At 37.6% G+C, this 18,911-nt stretch overlaps 1 protein-coding gene across 2 annotated transcripts; it reads left to right on the top strand.

The window, feature by feature from the left end:
- Positions 1-832: 832 nt before the first annotated feature.
- Positions 833-7,714, top strand: LOC115689262 ((S)-ureidoglycine aminohydrolase). Of its 2 annotated transcripts, XM_030615264.2 has the most exons (13): positions 834-1,039; positions 1,237-1,371; positions 2,179-2,266; positions 2,340-2,416; positions 3,161-3,200; positions 3,353-3,416; positions 4,172-4,257; positions 4,508-4,589; positions 4,788-4,844; positions 5,536-5,574; positions 6,999-7,069; positions 7,222-7,275; positions 7,403-7,714. In XM_030615264.2, the coding sequence occupies exons 1-13, from the start codon at positions 976-978 to the stop codon at positions 7,470-7,472; spliced, it is 927 nt and encodes a 308-aa protein (XP_030471124.1). In that variant the 5' UTR covers positions 834-975; the 3' UTR covers positions 7,473-7,714. The 2 variants fall into 2 exon arrangements, 1 of the variants encoding a protein (XP_030471124.1); XR_008818095.1 differs by lacking the exons at positions 7,222-7,275; positions 7,403-7,714 and having other exon boundaries at positions 833-1,039; positions 4,788-4,968; positions 6,999-7,062.
- The last annotated feature ends 11,197 nt before the right edge of the window (positions 7,715-18,911 follow it).

Here is an 18,911-nt window from a genome sequence, read left to right as displayed (position 1 = left end):
AACCCTCGCCTGGGCTGGTGAGGGTTGCGGCGAGGGCCGCCCTCGGCCTCGCCGGCGTTGGGCGAGGGTGACCCTCTCCTGGGCTGGCGAGGGCGTTCCTCGCCAGATCCGGCAAGGGTAACCCTTGCCCGAACCCGATTCGGCGAGGGCCACCCTCGCCCACCCAAGCGAGGACTGCCGTCGCCCGACGCCGGCGATGGCCACAAGAGGGAAGAGAGAAAAAAAAAAAGGAAAAAGAAAAAAGAAAGAAAAAGACAAAATTGCCCCTATCCGGCGCCGGAAAATGTCCAACGGTCGCCGGCCAGCGAACATTTGGCCGACCGGCGAGCTGGGTCCTTATTTGAGACTAGTTTGGGCACTTTGGGTCCTTAATTAAAATATTGTCCACTTGGGGTCCTTTTTTGAAAAAAGAAACGCACTTTGGGTCCTTAATTGAAATTTTCCCAAGTTTGAGCTTGAAAATGGAAACGCTTTGCAGGGGGCGAAACGATTATGTGCCTTATTTCCCAAATTCACTTTGTAACACTTAGCATCTATTTACTTAGTCCAACAAATCTTCATGGAAGGAGTAAAGGGCAATTCAAAAGCATAAGAAGAAAGAGCCTTTATTTGCTAGTGAGTGTCCCTTGCTCCTGGGAATTCCTCCCGTAGATCCGGGTCCACTGAACCGGGTTGTCCTGTACTGTTGAGCGTGTGGGTCTCACCAGGATCCACACACGAGAATAGGATCCACCAAATCAACCACCGGCATGTGTCCAGCACAGTAGGCGCGGGTTCAGACAAGTGACGCCTCTTGCTCCTGAGCAATTCTCGCTTCATGTTCACCAATCTAAACCATCGCTTCCAACGTGGAAGCACGAAAACCACTGAAAAAAGTGAAAGGATCACCCTGTGCATTGCGAAGGAACTGGAAAAGTCCAAAACTTTGCTACTCCCATTCGCAATCTCGGCCTCACTCGCGTTCTCGTACTCAGGATGAAGCATCCCTTTGCTTGTTCAGCATCGTCGCAGCCTCTGACAATCCTCCTCGTCGCACTCAGTAAGTGCACTGTCCGAAGTCCTGTCTTTCTATTCGACCTCCCCTGCTTTCTGTCTGTTTGTATGCGGAGGAATCGTGGGGAAATCACCAAGAGCTGTGCAGATGCATTTGCTTAACAGAGCTCGATTCTGTGTATTCCAAGTTTTGATTTTTCTTGCTGGTTAGAGAGATTTATTTTGTGGGTCGAAATCGTTCAGGTCTGTTCAGAGTTGCCGTGAGCGAAGATGGGTTTTGCGCTGTGCCTTCAATCGTCAAAGGAACTCCGAACTCGGAGTCGAGGCCCTTGTACTGGAAAGTCACGAATCCTACACTGGCCCCTTCTCACCTTCAAGGTTCGGAAGCTATGTACATTAATTTAGTAGATTTTGTCAATCTTGGAAATGGCAGATTCTGATTAAGGTTGTTTCTTGCAACTACAAGAGGCTTACTCTTAAAGCTTCTAAATCAATTTGTCTTTCAAGTTAAGCTTCTATTCTTTTTCTGTTAATCCATTTCGGAAGTTGAGATAATTTCTTCATTGGGTGAAGCAATATAGTTTTTCATTTCTTTTGATTTGTACCTTGACTTAAATCTCCACACTCTATACTTTTCGATAGTATTTATTAAAATCAAACTCATGTTCTTTTTTATTTGGATGAACAGAGAGGATTTGTAGAGGCTGGTTGTGATGTTTTAGGACTGTGACATGATTCATGGAAACGGAAAACATTTTAATCGGCATGTTTTTTCTCTTGATGGACTAATGAAATGCCTGAATTTAGATTGTAAAATCTTTTGGCTCTCTCAGCGAACTGGATGATTTACATTAGAAAATGAATATTAGTCTCCTTTTACTGCTCAAGGTGGATATCTATCAGACTCAATGTCCGCAAAATTTTCAGCTGCAAAACAAGTTGTAAAGATTCTCAAGCTCTGGTTTGGTTGTTTGAGTTCCCATAACTGCCACAGTTTGTCAGGCCAGGTCAAATCATTAGGGCCTTGAATTGGTCCTAGACAATGTGAAGAGATTTTTTGAGAAAAGCCTCGACTTTTATTTGCCATCTCTTTTGATGATAAAATTGAAAGTTCACCAAGGCGAGGTTAAAGATGTTCTTCCCTTGTTTGTGTTTCCACTGATAGAGCTTTTCCCCCCTTGGCAGATTTGCCGGGATTCACCAGAAGTGTTTACAGAACAGACCATGCTTTAATAACACCAGAAAGTCAAGTATTCAGCCCTCTACCTGATTGGTAATTGGTCCATCTTATGCTTATATGGGTAGGAATTGTCTTGTTACTGAAGTTCTTTAAATACATTTCTCAGGACTAACACATTGGCAGCATACTTGATAACACCGGCAATGGGTTCACATTTCGTCATGTATCTAGCGAAAATGCAAGGTTTGCCTGCTTCTTTGGTATCAGCAGCTTCATGAAGCTCATGGTGTATGCATGGAATGTTATTGCTACCATTCACTGCACCTCCTTTGCATTTTATACTAATCTGTTGAGGACGCCCCAAAAAAGGAAGAAAAGAAAACCCTAAAGTTTGAAGCAATCAAGAATCAATCAAACCGAGGGCTTCCTGATATTCGACAAGCTATCATCTATATCGAGAGACTACTGAGAGCTTCCTGGATAGTGGAGACCATAAAAGACACTCAAACAATGGTGATCAAGAATCAGCTCCCATGCCTTGCTTGTCTGAGACAGTTTCGAAAGCTGCATCTTTTTGCGGTTGTTTGCTACATCATGTCTCAGCTATCTGGGCAGCTGGTCAAGTTGATCCCATGTCTTGATGCTTGATGTCTTTTATTTCTCTATCTTGAGCTGGTCTATAAGGAGGTTGCGTCAGATTGAGTTAGTGGTCTGTAAGTCAAGCATAAAATGGTGTATATAGCTGCCACTTAAATGAACAATACACAGCACTTTTAGGAAGTTATTACCTAACTTGGCATTAATGCTGCGGGTGTAGATGCTTCTATTTGCATTTGTCTTGGTTATGAATGTTAGCTGAAATGATTCTTGTCAAGTATATAGCTCTCCAAGAATTGCTCAAATTTCACTCAAGTTGTGTCCCATCCATGATCATTTGGTACCACTTTGAATTCTCTCTCTTACGTGTTTTCACTATGCTTTGTGCAGAAAATTCAAGATCAGGACTTCCTCCGAGTGACATAGAAAGGTCCATATGTTGTTCTTTTTATTTTTATTTTTATTCTCGTTATAACTGCCCCAGAAATATCTTGTTTGCTTGAAATTTGGAGAATTGAAATCTCTGTCTTTAAAATTTTTTGTTTTGGTCAATGAGAACTCAAGAGCTCAATTTCCGTTTAGGTTCATATGCGTGGTGCAGGGTACGGTCTCTCTCGCTATGTCCAGCAAGAGCCAACGGCTGATGGTATGACAATTGAGCTTATATCTGTCAACTGATGGCATGTAATTTGTCGGACTAAGAATATGTCATTGTGTGTTTGAAACGGAATTAATTGGTGATAGCTATTGTCAATTCTTTCCTAAGTTGCACACGAGGTGGAGTTGGAGTATTGAAACTCTCAATCATTTATTTTATGCTTGAGTTCATGCAGGTGAAGCTAAAAGAAAGTTTTGAATCTTTGATATTAACATACCGACACACCGTTTGGGAAGCCACCAGGAAGTATCGATGTAAACTATTATTGTAGATTTGCTGCATGATAATGATATCATATGAGTTATGAATGACCGTCAAGTTATCAAGTTACTTCAGCGCCATTCCTTTGAAGACCTTTGTGTTGTGGCCTGGATAGCAAGCTTTAAAAAATTTGTTAGGCAAATAGGGGGAGAAGATAGCTATCAATTGTTAAACACAAAACCTTATGAGTCTAGGTAAGGGTTTACCACTTCTTACCTTCCTACCAACAATGTCAAACATTGACTAAGTTAATTATGCATGTTAAAAATCTTACTTTTTACAGTGTCTAGTTACATTAACTATTTTGCATGCACGATAAGCACATTTTTATTGAAGCTGGGAGAAGTAGCTAAAGCTGCTGCTTTCATGAGTAGTATTAATGTATATTACATGCTCCTCAGTTCCAATGTTGAGAAACCTTCTCTTTTCCTATCTGTTGATGTTGGTCTTTCAAGATTCTTATCATGTGTTTCTATCTTTAGGTTGATTCATATGCTTATCTCTCTCCAAATGTTGAACATTCTCTCAGTGCCGATGCCCCTGCTACTCTGGTGGTCATTGAAAGAAGGTTTTTTCCGGCCTCCTCTAGATCTAGATAATCAACTTTGAGCTTTAAGAGAGAGAGAGAGAGAGAGATGATTCCCTTGCAGATGTACTATGTAGTGCACCATCAGTCATAGAGGAGGTCTAGTTCAGTTATTGATGTTTTCATATGGTTAAATGGTAAACAACAAATGCAGTTGTCTTAAATCTTGCGGATAGTCAAGTCTGTCTCTTTGATCCTGAAAAGTATTAACAGAAATTGTTTTTCCCATTAGATATGCCTCTCTGGACGGTCATGTTGCTGAGGTGATTGTTGGTTCAACAGACAAGCAGCCACTTCTGGAAACTCCAGGAGAGGTTAGTCGGGAACAATGTTTCAGTATCATCTATTCACAGCCTTTTATTTTTTCTCAGAATTCTTTGGAACTGATGTTTTTGACTAACTTTTGACTGTCAGATGCTAGCAATTTCTTGTACAATTTGCTTGTAATTCTCGTGGTGGATATTATCGTTTTCAACAATGCTGTGTCTCTTCATTTCTTGTGGTGCCACCAGGTTTTTGAACTTAGGAAGCTTCTTCCTACCTCCGTTGCTTATGACTTCAATATTCACGTAAGCCATGATAGTCTTCCTAAACTATTTTGTTGGCAATGCAGTTCTATCATTCTGTCAGTACTTAATTGTGCATCTAATAGCCACCAGGAAAATTGATATTTGACAAGGCAATTCCCGAGTGGTGAGGATGCATTTCTATTGAATTTTGTCTCGAAATATAGAGCGTAGCATACTCATCCCATGTTTCACACTTGGCCTGGAGCCTTATTGGGATGGCTTAGACCTGTTATTTTCCCCCTTAAACTGTATCTTTCGGATTTTTACTTGAGCTGTTGCTCTTATTCGTTCAAATATAATTAGGTGAACATTTAACATTTTCTACTTTTACTTGTTGCTACTCAAAAAAATTCAAACAAAATTTGTTATCACTTTACATTTCAAAATTTTTCTTAGGTAATCCTCATATTGTCACATTTAATTTATTAAGAAGCTAAAAGGCACAAGCCAAAAGCTGGTGGAGCAGCTGCTGCTTCTGGCTTTTTTTTCTAGTTTTTGCAAATTGGCTTTAAACTGGCTTTTGCTTTCAAAAACATTAACAAAAATTAGTGGTAAGTGCTAAGGGCTTCCCTCCACGTTGACCACCCAAAATTAGAGGTGATAAACATTTGACATTTTTGCATAAGTTAAATATTTTAGAGATGATCTAATTCTTGTTTGCTCTGACCCGATGATATATTCTTGTATACAGATCATGGATTTTCAACCTGGTGAATTCCTTAATGTCAAGGTATTTTTTCTTTTGGAAATTAAATTTGGTTAAGTACTGGAACATGATCCTTGCAATGCACGGGATCTAGAAACTACTTGAAAATTTTTGTCCCTCAAAACAAAATTTCATTACATTAGAGTTCAGCGGTGTGATAATTTGTCCTAGGAGTTTAGACAACGAAAACATTTTCACGTCAAAAAAATTCTCTTCATGTGAAGTTTAATTTGATAAAGTATGTGAACCCACTGCCTGTGAGTTAAAGAATAGTTGATTGCTCATGGCATAACCCATAGATGGATGAAAGGGCAGTGAGAGGAATCAAACTCGAGATCCAACTCTGATACCAACTTAATTGAATGGGGAGGTATTTGTTCTAAAAGTTCAAACTGTCAGAGAACCGCATGGTTCATATTTTATTTCTTAGCGTCATTCTTTATGTTATCACTTCTTATTTAGTTAAGCTGACTATCGGATAGAGTAAAGTGCAATTTGGAAAAATTAGACAATTTTCGTACAAATTTGTATGACCAATTTCACATTACAATTGCCCAAATTCAGATTAGGAGGAAATCAAAATGCGGTAAAATATGTGCTCTGTGTGACTTACTTGTGCAAACAAATTGTGTATAACAGACATACGTATATAATAGTCAAACTTAATAGAGAAGATTACAGTTAATGGAACAAATTTTAAATTTTTAATATGAAATCATACCTTAAAATAAGCAAAAAGGTTTGACTTCGACCAAAAAAATCAAAAAGGAAGTTAGGTCAAATATGTAATTCAAGTTTTGGAATTTAGAAAAATTTAATGGGACAGAGGACAGAAACAGAGATTTAATTTCCGAAAGTACAAAGCTGAAAACAAATGTAGAATGTGACTGTACGAGTGAGAAGAAGTGAACTATTCTATCTTAAAACACAACTAGGACGACGGTAGATGTCTCAACCGTGTAATGTTGGGCAACTGCCCGGATCAACACTAGGAAAAGAAAAAAAATGAAGAAAAAACTAGTATAAAGTTTCCTCCACCAACTCTATAGCCTAGAGTTCCTTTTTTGGAAAATATAAGAAAACCATGTAAAATCTTCAACTTGGCCATGTCTTCGAGTTCCTGTAGATAGTGAGCTTGTCTTAATATATATAGAATAATTGATCTCAAAACGCAAAAGTGGGAGAATCGTCACTACTGACAATTAGTTATGGAATTTGTGTGAAATAATACTATGTGTACACCTTTTCAAGTCAGAGTCATTGTTTTTTTTTTTTTTTGGGTCGGGAAGTCAGAGTTATTGTTGACATACCCTGTTGGTTGACTTTATAACTCTGTTGAATAGCAAGCTCTCTGCACTGGATTCACTGAACAACCTCTTAGATTTAATTGCACATTCAAGCTATTCTGGTCCGCAGCTTACTAAGCACTGTAATATTTCTTATTGCAGGAGGTCCACTACAATCAACATGGTTTGCTGCTTTTGGAGGGACAGGGCATTTATCGTTTAGGCAATAGCTGGTAAGACTTTCACCCTGAAATTTCTTGCTGTGGGGTTGGAGATTTCTTCTGAAATTCATTTGAATAACCTAATAGTAGGATTTTTTTTCTTTCTATCATTCTCCTTTCTTGCGAACCATGGTACTAATCTTAACCTGATTGATTCCTGATAGGTACCCAGTTCAAGCAGGTGATGCCATTTGGATGGCGCCATTTGTGCCTCAGTGGTACGAATAGAAAGAGCAATTAATACTGTTCTTCTACCATCCATCGATTAGTCAGTTGACTCTTACTCAAGTTAGTATGAGCTTCATTTCTCAGAGGAATTAACTCCTTTGGTTTTCTATATGACAGGTACGCTGCGCTTGGTAAAACCAGGAGTCGGTATCTTCTGTACAAAGATGTCAACAGAAATCCTCTCTAGGTGCATCATTCTTGTGGCATTGAGTTCTCGCAATGTGTGCGAGACTAAAGAGATGTGCTTTTTATGAAGCAATGGACTAGTCCATCAGTATGGAATTCATGTGGATGGTACAGCACTAATCAATTGTATGGTATGCATCTTTGTGTACAAATCGAGTTCTGTCGGCATTTTCCTTGCACATTATTGCATTCAGCATATCAAAACTCTTTATGGATCCAATGGAAGTGGGTAAGTTGCAGAAATTTCTCTTGATGTTACGTTGAATAAATTGTCAGATTATCAATGATTCTGAAGAATGATCTCATCAAGTGTAATGCAAGGCTAGTCAGACCGAGCTTATATTCCGGCCAAGTTTCACCACTGATAACATATCTCAACAGTGACATGATTCATAAGAGAGAAACATACTCCTGTTGCTGGCTGACTAATGTGAACACAGGGCGTAGACATAGAGATTAAGGCATCTGCATGTGCTGACTGTATTACCATGCTCACCTTCCTTCAAGCAACTTACCAGGTTGCTAATGATTGTCTGGAAGTAATGTGGTGGATCATAATATCCACGCTTTCCACAAAATTCTGCTTTTACAGAATTACTAAAGCTTAAAACTTACAGGAGTTCTTTACCAAGCATTCCCAGAACAGTGCTTGAGCCAAAACATGTATGCTGAGAGCATTCGGAAGTACTCAAGCATTGTGTCAAACTAAGAGCATATGATTGGGTGTGATCTGCTACTTTTCGGGCTTGAACTTTCGGCTTGCGCGGTGGTCCTCACCTGATTTTAAGGGAAAGATTCTTGCGCAGCTGAGGGTTCAGTGGTTTAATGTACCTTCTAGTGAAGCAGCCGAGGGAATTTTTGTATCTCTTTTCACTGTAAGTTAGATTATCTCCATCATAACCAATGCTCAACTTTCCCATTGCCAAAACCTTAGCATCCCAACATCATTTTGTGGATTATTATAACCTCTGGTTTAAAAACTTCCACGTGGAACAGGAAATCCCACCTTAAATTTGAGTCAAAATGGAGACCCCACAATGAGAGAGAGAGAGAGAGAGAATCACTTGCCACCACTACCCACCACCGACTCTTTTCCCATCACCACTCTTTTCCTCCAATTTTTCCCCCTCATTCTTTGGTCAGATGATGCCTCATGCCCCTCCATATCACACACCCTTCCCTAAATGGGAATATTGTGTATCATAAACATTTCTTTAGGTCTGCTTTTCTCTTGCAAAGTTTGCTTTCTTTTCATTCCTAAAGACACTAACTTTCTCTAAAGTGATCATTAGTGGCACATTTAAGATTTCCCTGGAAAAAATTCTCTCCTCTGGAGGCTTTCTTCTTTAGTCATGAAAGACTAAATTCCCTTCTTATTGGGGTTCCTCTTGATTAGCTCTCTGACTAATGTTGAAACATATTAATGCTTGGGAAGCAATATTCTTGCAGACTTATTATTGTTTTTACGTTAAAGACAAGCACCTGGTACTCTAATTTACCATATCTCATTTTGTACGGTACTCTCACTTTTCCTAGAAAGAGTGTTTCTTCATTGGAAGTTTTTCCTTTTGATCAGGTCATCTGTTATTCCTGCGAAGAGTGTTTCTTCATTCTCCTGTTGTTATTACTTCTCAACTTAGTGTTATCTTTGTCATAAGATTTTACCTCACAGTTATAATGTTATCATTTGAAAGGAGTTTAAGTACTATCTGTGACACGATTAATGGGAAAAAAGTCCTAAATATAGATCAAACCTTCTGTTGTAGACATGAGAGTTGCATGTACATATTCTGCTAATTGGCTGACTTCTATAATAACACAGCTTACTACTGATTAATTAAGATCTGACTTTATATGCAGTGGATGGATTTGTATGTTTTTAAACAAAGTGATGTCCCATTCTCTAACTCAGAAAGTTAGTGTAAAGTACACAAGATCTAATTGCCTTGTTTTTTGCCCTGCTCATTAGCGAGATCTTTTCGGTTAAAAAGCTACTGAGGCTAGCAGATGTTTGGTTCATCCAGAGTATGCAAAGCACAAACCAGCGCTTTTTCCGCTAAATGTAGCTTTCTATGTCCTAACAATGTCCTAATAACGCATGAATCGGTCATTTTTCGTTGATGCTACTATGCATGTGAGGTGTGAATTATTAGATCTCGCAAAGGATAGTGTCGTATGGCAAGACCAACTATCAATCAATTATCTATTTTATTTGGTTAGTGAGAAAGGTTATCTTTTCCTTGATGGCAGACCATCTTAGATAAGTTATATTTGTTCCATTGAAACTTCTCCACCTAAATTTGGAAAAGCACCTCGGTAGATGACAGTAGTATTTTCCGAAGATCTGTTTTTGTCTCAAGCGATTTCAGGCCTTGGATTTGTCGTGGAACTCCTTTTGCTCATCACTTTTCTTCATATAATTGCATTATATTAATGGTTTTCCTTCTGTAACTACCCTTCATTTTTCTCATTCAACATTCATTGGTTTCTGATCTTTTTTTGCTTTTAGTGGGGGCACTCGATCTTAATGAAGGAGTGGCAAATTGATTTGCAGAGAAAGAACAAGTTGAGAACATAAACAACATTAATTTTCTTCTGTTGTCCATGACAAAGTCCATTAGCATTCTCAGAGTTCAAGATTTCAAAAATGCATAAAGATTGGCATCTAAAAGAGCTAAAGAGGAATTTTTTTAAAGTGCTTGCATAAGTGGTTTCATTAATTAAAAGAAAATAATTATGCAGCCCCTTCAAAGAGAGAGACTTCTGAATGCAGTCACAATATACATTTATATATAGGGCAAAAACAACCAAAAACCCTAAACTATGCCCACTGTTATACATTTACTCTAAGCTTTTTTCCATAGCACCAAAAATTCCAAAATTGTACTTGTGGGACACATCAACCCTCTGTCAAAGTTCTATCAATGAGAACCCTTTAAAATTCGCCTACATGAATGCCAGAAAGAAAATAGTATTGACATGACGCTCACGTGACTTCAGTAAAATAAGAACAACGTTGTTTTGGTTGAAAATTCATTTAACAGAACCATGATTGAGGGTAAACGTGTCATGTAGGTATAAGTTTGGGGTTTTTTTATGTCACAAGAAAAAATTTAGGGTAAATGTGTCACACTGGGCATAGTTTCCATGACACCAAAAATTCCAAAATGGTACTTGTGGGACACATCAACCCTCTGTCAAAGTTCTGTCAATGAGAACCCTTAAAAATTTGCCTACATGAATGTCAAAAAGAAAATAGTATTGACATTACGCCCACGGGACTTCAGTAAAATAAGAACAACGTTGTTTTGGTTAAAAATTCATTTAACAGAACTGTGATTGAGGGTAAACGTGTCATACATGTATAAGTTTAGGGTTTTTTTATGTCACAAGAAAAAAATTAGGATAAATGTATCACAGTGGGCATAGTTTGAGGTTTTTAATATTACAAAAAAAGTTCAGGATAAATTCGTCACAATGGGCATAATTTGAGATTTTTTGTGGTTTTTTCCCTTGTAAATACAAACAATTTGTTACTGATTAATTAATTTTAAGGCCATCATGTTCACAGTGATTGGTATCACCACAAAAAGCAAAGCAAAAAAGCCTGTTACTTAGCATTTGGAATGTGATCATGGTGCCTTTAACAATCTTTCTGCTCCTTTCACTCCATAAAATTAGGCTTTTGCATATAATAACGGCATGAGCAATGAGGCTAGGATCGATGCTCCATAAGTGCTGTCATTCTTGTAATCACACGTTATGATAAAAAGATCGAGGCACATGTGATGAGTCACCTACATGATTACCAGCAAATGCATAATCTGTTTGGTTTGATGCATGTGTGGCCCCCGAAAACCTGAGTCGTTTTCCCTTGAAGGGAAGCCTAGTCTAACGGCTAAAAAGGGTCCTGTTTAGGGCTAATGAATAGAAAATTCATGACGTTAGAAATCGAGAAAAGTAGTAAGAACAAGATCGGCTGTCAAAGATATGCATCCCTTTTTGCAGACTTTGAATAAACTTCTGAGATTGATCATGGATCTTGCACCTAACATAAAAGGGTTTGGATGCTGCCAAACAGTAAATTGTGTAAGGTCTTATATGTTTATACACTGTTGACTGCATTTCGAAAACCTAATCTTGATGATTATCATGGATCAACTGAAGGGTTTCACTAATCAAACCCCATGCTCTATATCTATCACGTTAGCAAACCTCTACATCAAACTTGAATTGTATTTATGTGTAATTATATTCATGCAAGGAGATAGGAAAAACCATGATTTGGCATAATATAAAGAAAATAAACAGATGCTTTTGTCCAAATATAGACTGTGACCCACTAAATCCATGGAATCTGTGTAATGTGGGACATATTTGTAAATAAAGATTACCTGGTGCGAATTCTCCCCTCTCTCTCTCTCTCTCTCCACCCAACAAAGAGAAGGAAAAGGGGCACTTTATTACATCATAGATGACTCTGCTTCTATTCTTTATTTCGCCATTTTAAACAACAAAATTGTCTCTTCTGATAACAAAACAAAGCACTTTTAAGTATTTCCTCTAATGCAAAACAGATATTGTGGCAACAACTAGCTAGAGGGAGAGGTGAGGTCAATGAAAATATTAAAATGACCCACTAAAAAGAGAAATCAAAACACAAAATTGCTCCCACTGCTTAATTCCAACCACACTTGTGAGTGCAAACTTAGCCACCAATTAAATCGAAAGCAAGGAAAGAAATTCCACTCTCGTGTTTATGTTCATGTGTATGTAGTTCCTCTAAGGTGTGAGATATGATTAAAAACCCCAATCATAATGGGGACAAACACACACAACCCCATTGTCAACCACATTTTGAGTTGTCTTTGTTGGTTACCCTAGAAAAGCAATGCTTTGTTTAACTCAAATCCAATTGGTTAATTGATGTTTTTGGACTTTTTGAAGATTAGGATATGCATGGACCAACCGACATTTTTATTTGACCAATAGCAAGGCAAAGAGGGAAGAAAAAATCGTCAAAAATCAAGGCCAAGTTGAAGAAACACTTAAGTGTTGCTCAGTCAGCCTGTGCTTTCATTTTGCGTGCTTTTGTTTGGATAGGGATAAGAAAAAATATCCGACAAGGAGCTGTAAACTTCCATGGTTTTATATTATTTTGAGGTCCTAATTCATACACCTATTTATGCTCTCTCGAATTAGGTTTTCCTTGGGAATGATGTCACATATCACCAAAATATCCACTTACATTATGTAATGGATAACATGTATTGCTGAATCTTACTTTACCTCTAACCAGAAACATGAATTAATGTGGAGAAAAGTTAACTATCGAGAATGCAATGAACTTTGTGAACAATTATCTTTTAAATTTCTCCTTTACAGTTTTTTTCCAGAAAGCCAACTGGAAGTTGTCATAAGAAATCAAAGCACATGATCATAGGCATAAAAAAAGTATGAGATTGGATCTAAATTCCATGCTCTAATGTTTATCTTGAATAATAATATCTATTAGATGCCGCAATTTCACTTGGAATCATCATGATATTCATTCAAGTTACACTCAATCAGGCATGACCATTACAATCAAGAAACCTCATCAAGCGGTTATCATTGATAGCACACTGTATGTCAAAATAGAGACTAACAAAGTAAGGATTGTTTATGCATGAATCGATGTGAAAATATTATCGGAGAACAACACAATGCATTTAAAATTCTTGATGAACAATAGAAGAAAATTATTTTTCTCCCGCTTGTATGCGCATATTATCCCAAAATCATAGTAATTATCCTGAAAATTTATACAAATTGTAGATAAATTAAACTGAAAGATGTTGAGAAAACGAAAGAATAGGAGAATGCAAGAGATGTTGACAAATAATGTTTCCCAAACATTACAAACTATGAGAGGGTCCAATCATGTGATACGAAAGATATATAAAGAAAGAATCATGGACCACTCAATCTCAACCCAATATACTCGAATGATTGATTCTCTCTTACAAGTCATATGGATGAGAAAAAGAGATTTTGGGAACCTATAATTAAGTGCTGATCAAGGGTTTTTTTTTGGGAGGGGGGGGGTGGATGATGGTGTAATCATGATACAGGGTTAATAGGAGATTTAATTAAGCATACTAGAAAATATTAAGAAGCCTCCCTATGAACTAAAAGCTAGCTACCTAGCTTTTACCCTTTTTGCCAATGGCATAGGGTTTTAGATTTGGTTCGGTTTCATCTCAAGGAAGGAGTGGATTTTGACTTTGTTTAGACACTTGGGGTTGAGAAAAAAGAGGGTTCCATCAGATGGAGTTCTATTGGCTGATGTTGGTGTGCATTGCCCACTTGTCCCACTTGTGTAAATTTGTTATTTAATGGTTCATCTTCCATTGACTCAAGATGAGATATCCACTTATACAATATGGTAGAGCAATTGAAGCCCTCCTCCTTAGGTTATGATTGTCGATTCAAATTCAGTGACTTCCTTCTCATCCGGTTGAAAAGAAAAAGAAATGTGTGAATTAAATCCGTCCGTATGAAGGAGTCGGAGGCAAATTACCAAAAAAGTGTTAAACCTATTGCAATTGTGCAATTTTAAACCTTATTGCCAATTGAGTTTTACACATTTTGCATTTGTGTCAATACAGTCAATTTGGCCAATTTTGGCTGGAAAACACCAACATGGACACCATCTGTCCTATGTGGCGCAACTAGCGATGATGAGGACAATTTTAATAATATTTCAATATTTTTCTATTTTTATTTTATTTTATTTTTTCTATTTTTCTTTTCTTTCTTTTTTTTTTTCTTCCCTTCTTCCTCTCGATGACCGGCCAAAGGCAAGGGCTAGCGAGGTCACCTTGCCGGCCACTAGCGAGGGTGAGCTTTGCCCACCCTTGACAAGGCTCAACCTTGCCAGGCCATGGCAAGGCTTGTCCTCGCCCACGGCGGCAAGGGTGAGCCTCGCCACGGTTGGGTGAGGTTCAACCTTGCTGGCCAAAGGAAAAAGGGAAGAAAAAAAAAGAATTGAAAAAATATTAAATATTATTAAACAATGTCCACGTTAACGCTCGCTGCACCACATAGGATAGTTGGTATCTATATCGGCGATTTCTGGCTAAGATTAGCTAGATGGACTCAATTGACACAAATGTAAAAGGTTTATGACTTAATTGGCTTAAAAATAAAGTTTAAGACCGAATTAGTACACTTTCAATAGATTGATAACCTTTTTGGTAACTTTCCCCGAGAAATGGTGGCCCTATAGATTTGTAACCCGATCGTTACACACAAATTGCAATCAACTTGAAATCTTTCGCGCTAGCGAGAATACTTCTTTATAGCCAATTAAGAGTATCGAGTCAAGTCAGATCATATGGGATACTTTTATAAATAATAACACGTGACGAGATACCAAGCGCAGTACAGGACTCATATTATCGCCGTTAATAGTGAAAACAAATCAAAGGTATACTAGAAACTTTATCTTTTATACGGTGCACATAACATGTCGTACAAACATATCTATTTGATGATGTTCCTCTCAAAAGCTTCAGCCAATATAAACCTTACTCAAATCCAGCTCTAATTGTTAATCACGCTGCTTGAAGTCGAGACATAGTGGGACAGTAAAGTAACTGAGGACCTCGACTCAAAGCAAACCCTAAAGGGGATAGTGGGAGAGTGAATTTTGCTTTATGCTTACCCGTCCACAGATAAAGGGAAACTACTTGAAGTATATACCCTAAGGGGCTATGGGTTTCACTAGACTGAAAAAGGGTACATTCTAGTAGGAGATCACAAGCCAAATCTTTATGACTTTGACACCTGAGAAGACGATCCACATGTGATTGCATATAAATTTCTGGATGCTGAAGAATTAATTACTCGAGTGAGCATCATGCCAGCTTTCGATATGATTCTGGATAGAATTATCTATGCACACACGGTCTGCTTTACTAATCTAGGAAACTAAAATAACAAGAGAATCACGAACTTTTCGTACCAGAGGTGAACCTTATAACCCACTGCATGAACTGTCCTAGGTTCAATGCACAGATAACATAAGCTATAGTTCTTCTATTATTGTTGTTTTCTTTTTTGCAATATGGTCACTAATTCCCTTTAATAAGGTAGGCCCATCTCACGCGATATAGAGATGTGTATGCTTTGTTCATAATGGATGAATTGATCTTTTCTAATCGATTGAGCTCTACCATTCTTTAGTATGCGTCCACCTTCTTTAAATTACGAATCAAGAACCCTCCAAACATGGTTAATGACCAGCAAAATTGCAAGCTCTCGTCAATAGATGCCACGAGCAACGATCGACTGTCCTACAGAAAATATTCCATTTATTTACAGAATAAAAGAAAGAATAATATATCTATGTATTTTAGGGAAAATTACCAAAAAAGTCGTAAACCTATTTCATTTGTGCTAATTCATTTATAAACCTATCAATTGTGCCAGTTGAGTCCTAAACATTTTCACGTTTTGTGAATTGAGTTCATCCGGCCAATTTTGATCGGAAAATTGGATGTTCGCTATCCCATGTGGCATGCCCAGCGCTGATGTAGACATTTTAAATAATATTTTTAATATTTTATTGAATTTTTTAATAATTTTTTATTTTCTTTTCTGTACTTTTTCTTTTTTTCTTTGGACTTAGGGCCGGCGAGGGCCAGGACGCCATCGCCCAAGGCCGGCGAGGGCCACGATGCTCTCGCCTGGCCAAATCTGAAAAACCCCGCATTTTGAAAGTTGCAAGTTTTGACATGTATGATCGGTAAGCAAATCTCAATAACAGCATCGATGAGGAAGAGAAACACTCTCTCTATTCTCCTCTGACGCATGACAATGGTTCCTCACTTCGTCTTCCCTCCGAATCTACAGCCTCTCGAAGAGGAACCCGAAGACTATCAGCTCTATGCACAAAACCCAGTCGACACCGCTTCGCTCCTCCGAACTTGAAGAATTCGTCAAGGTTCACTTTAACTTGCACACCGCAATCGACGATGAGTTTTCGAAAATTGTCCAACTAAAAGCCGCTGTGGTGCTGGTGCTATGTGCTTTTACAGTTGCGAGGGTTTCTTAACCTTTTGGTGTCTCGTGGCTCTCGCAGGCCTGTCGTATGATTTCTCCAACAAGGAGCTGTTCTATGTGGAAGAGTAGGACGTGTTTGACTGCGTGCTAAGTTCAGGGAAAAAAAGAGAGTAAATAAATAAAAACAAAAAAAAATATTTAAAAATTCAAAAAATATTAAAATATTATTAAGAATGTCTACGATAGCACCGGCCGGATCACATAGGACAATCAATGTCTACATCAGCGATATTTGGCCAAAATTGGTTGGATGGACTTAATTGAAAAAATATGAAAAAATTTAGGGCTCAATTGGCACAATTAAAAGATTTAGGATTAAATTGGCACAAATGCAATAAAGTTAGGATTTTTTTGGTAATTTTCCCGTATATTTTATAAGTAGCAAAATTGCTTGATCAGAAGATCATCAGGAACACCGGCCTCCTTGGGCAAAGAATCTATTCATGAATTAAAGAAAAGATCACCACCAGCCTTATAGAATCGACATTATTCCCAGTAATACTATTTCTTAATTAGCTCTTTATACTACTAGATTTTAGCAAAAAGCCGTAAGCTAGGTTTCTAGGAATAAAGGAAGCAAAAAAAAGTGTAGACCTTTTCAATGGGATATATTTTCGAGATTTACTAGGAGCATTCTAAGGATATCCTTAAATCAAAACTCTTCTTTTTTATTATGATTTTCTTGAATTCATGTCTACACAAGATAGTACCACCTCGTAGTCTCATGTGGATAGTACAAGCTTGACTTATCATTTGAAAGCAAAACGATGTATAGGAAAAAAAAATACAAAGAGTATATGAAGAACTTTTTTTATCTTCTATGACCTTCATTCGATGTCTTGACGACATTGATCCTCCTAACTCATTTTCCAACCGAGTTGAGGAGATCTTTGGAGATCATGCTAGAAATTTCGTTGCCCAAATCAATACTTCTGCTATAAACTCAGTGGAATCTTCATGCTTAATCTAACCTTTGAGTGTGTAGCTAGTAGCTCAACACATTCATTTTGTATGGTTCCTTAGTCTAGCCAAGAGGAAGTTCTTAAAACTTCTAAAGAGCAAATAAAAGTTTGTTTATCCATTTTATGTTCATTTCGAGTTCTAAAGATAGCCAAATTATGCATATTCTAGTCATTTACCATGCTGCAAAAGTCTCTAAGTGTTGTTGTCTCGGTCTTTTCTTGATCTGTAGTGTCAAACCTTTTCTATATATTTAAATTAATTTTAGGAACATCAATGTGGAATAATTAAGCCTTTTCATATAATTAATGTAACAAATAATGGTTTCTAAATAATGTGAAGGGAAGTGGGAGGAAATGGAGCTTTATGATGATGCGGCTCAACCACAAAATTCCATTCTAGTTTTTTTGTTTCCTTTTCATTGGTTTCCATACAACTACAAATCATATCTTACTCTCAAATGATGTCTTGATACGATTGAAACTGTCTTTTTTGTGATGAAATAGACAATATATGTACTATCATCAGGAATCAAGTCCCACTATTCTTGTGACCCAAGTTGCTTTAACAAAGGTGTTAGATGCTTGTCACATCTTTTCAAACTTTCATATTAGGAAATTCCAAAGACTGGGTCAAAGCCCCCCTTCTTCCTTGATTTGTGATTCCTCTTACGGGTTTTTATTTCAAAATGGCTGCACCTTTTCCAATTTGCATGCTTCCACGGGAGAGATTTCTTTTGGGAGTCTCGGGGCTCTCAAAAGCAGATTGCAAGAGGAAAGAAAGGGCCAAGGGCATTTTGAACATCTCGCTCATCCTCTGTGGACTACCTACGATTTCGCACTTTCGTTAATTAATCCAAGTGGGACAAAAATATATATCGTCTAAAGTTTCTTTGCTCATATAAGTTATTACATAAGTCGATACATATGAGTTCAATACATATGAGATATCCACATTAATAATAGAAAAATGGATTGGAAAGACTATCACCATCTCAATATCTTGTTGCGGTCAGATACAATTTATTATGAGTATGTTTTACATATTATTAAATTCCATAAAAAAATTTCCCTCTTTTGACACAAAAAATTACGAAATTTTTTTTCATATCGCTCTCTAATTTGTATTTCTATATCTGCCGCCATCCGTTTAGATATGAAATGACGAAGAGAGTATACTTTTTATTTGAATTTACCACGTCGTCATGGTGTGTAAATGAACCTATCAATGCTGAGAACATGACTTTTTATAACAATAAGTGGGGAGAATATATGTCAAATTAAATGATATCCTCACTCCATTCTCTTCCCAAAATGCATATTTAAGGACGTTCACCTCGAGCCCTCATGGAAGCCAAAGAGCCTCTCTCACT

This window comes from Syzygium oleosum, unplaced genomic scaffold, assembly GCF_021117445.2.
Source record: "Syzygium oleosum isolate NSW1041296 unplaced genomic scaffold, Sole_v2.1 Sole_v2.15, whole genome shotgun sequence".
Lineage (NCBI taxonomy): Eukaryota > Viridiplantae > Streptophyta > Magnoliopsida > Myrtales > Myrtaceae > Syzygium > Syzygium oleosum.
This window is presented reverse-complemented; position numbering and strand designations above follow the sequence as displayed.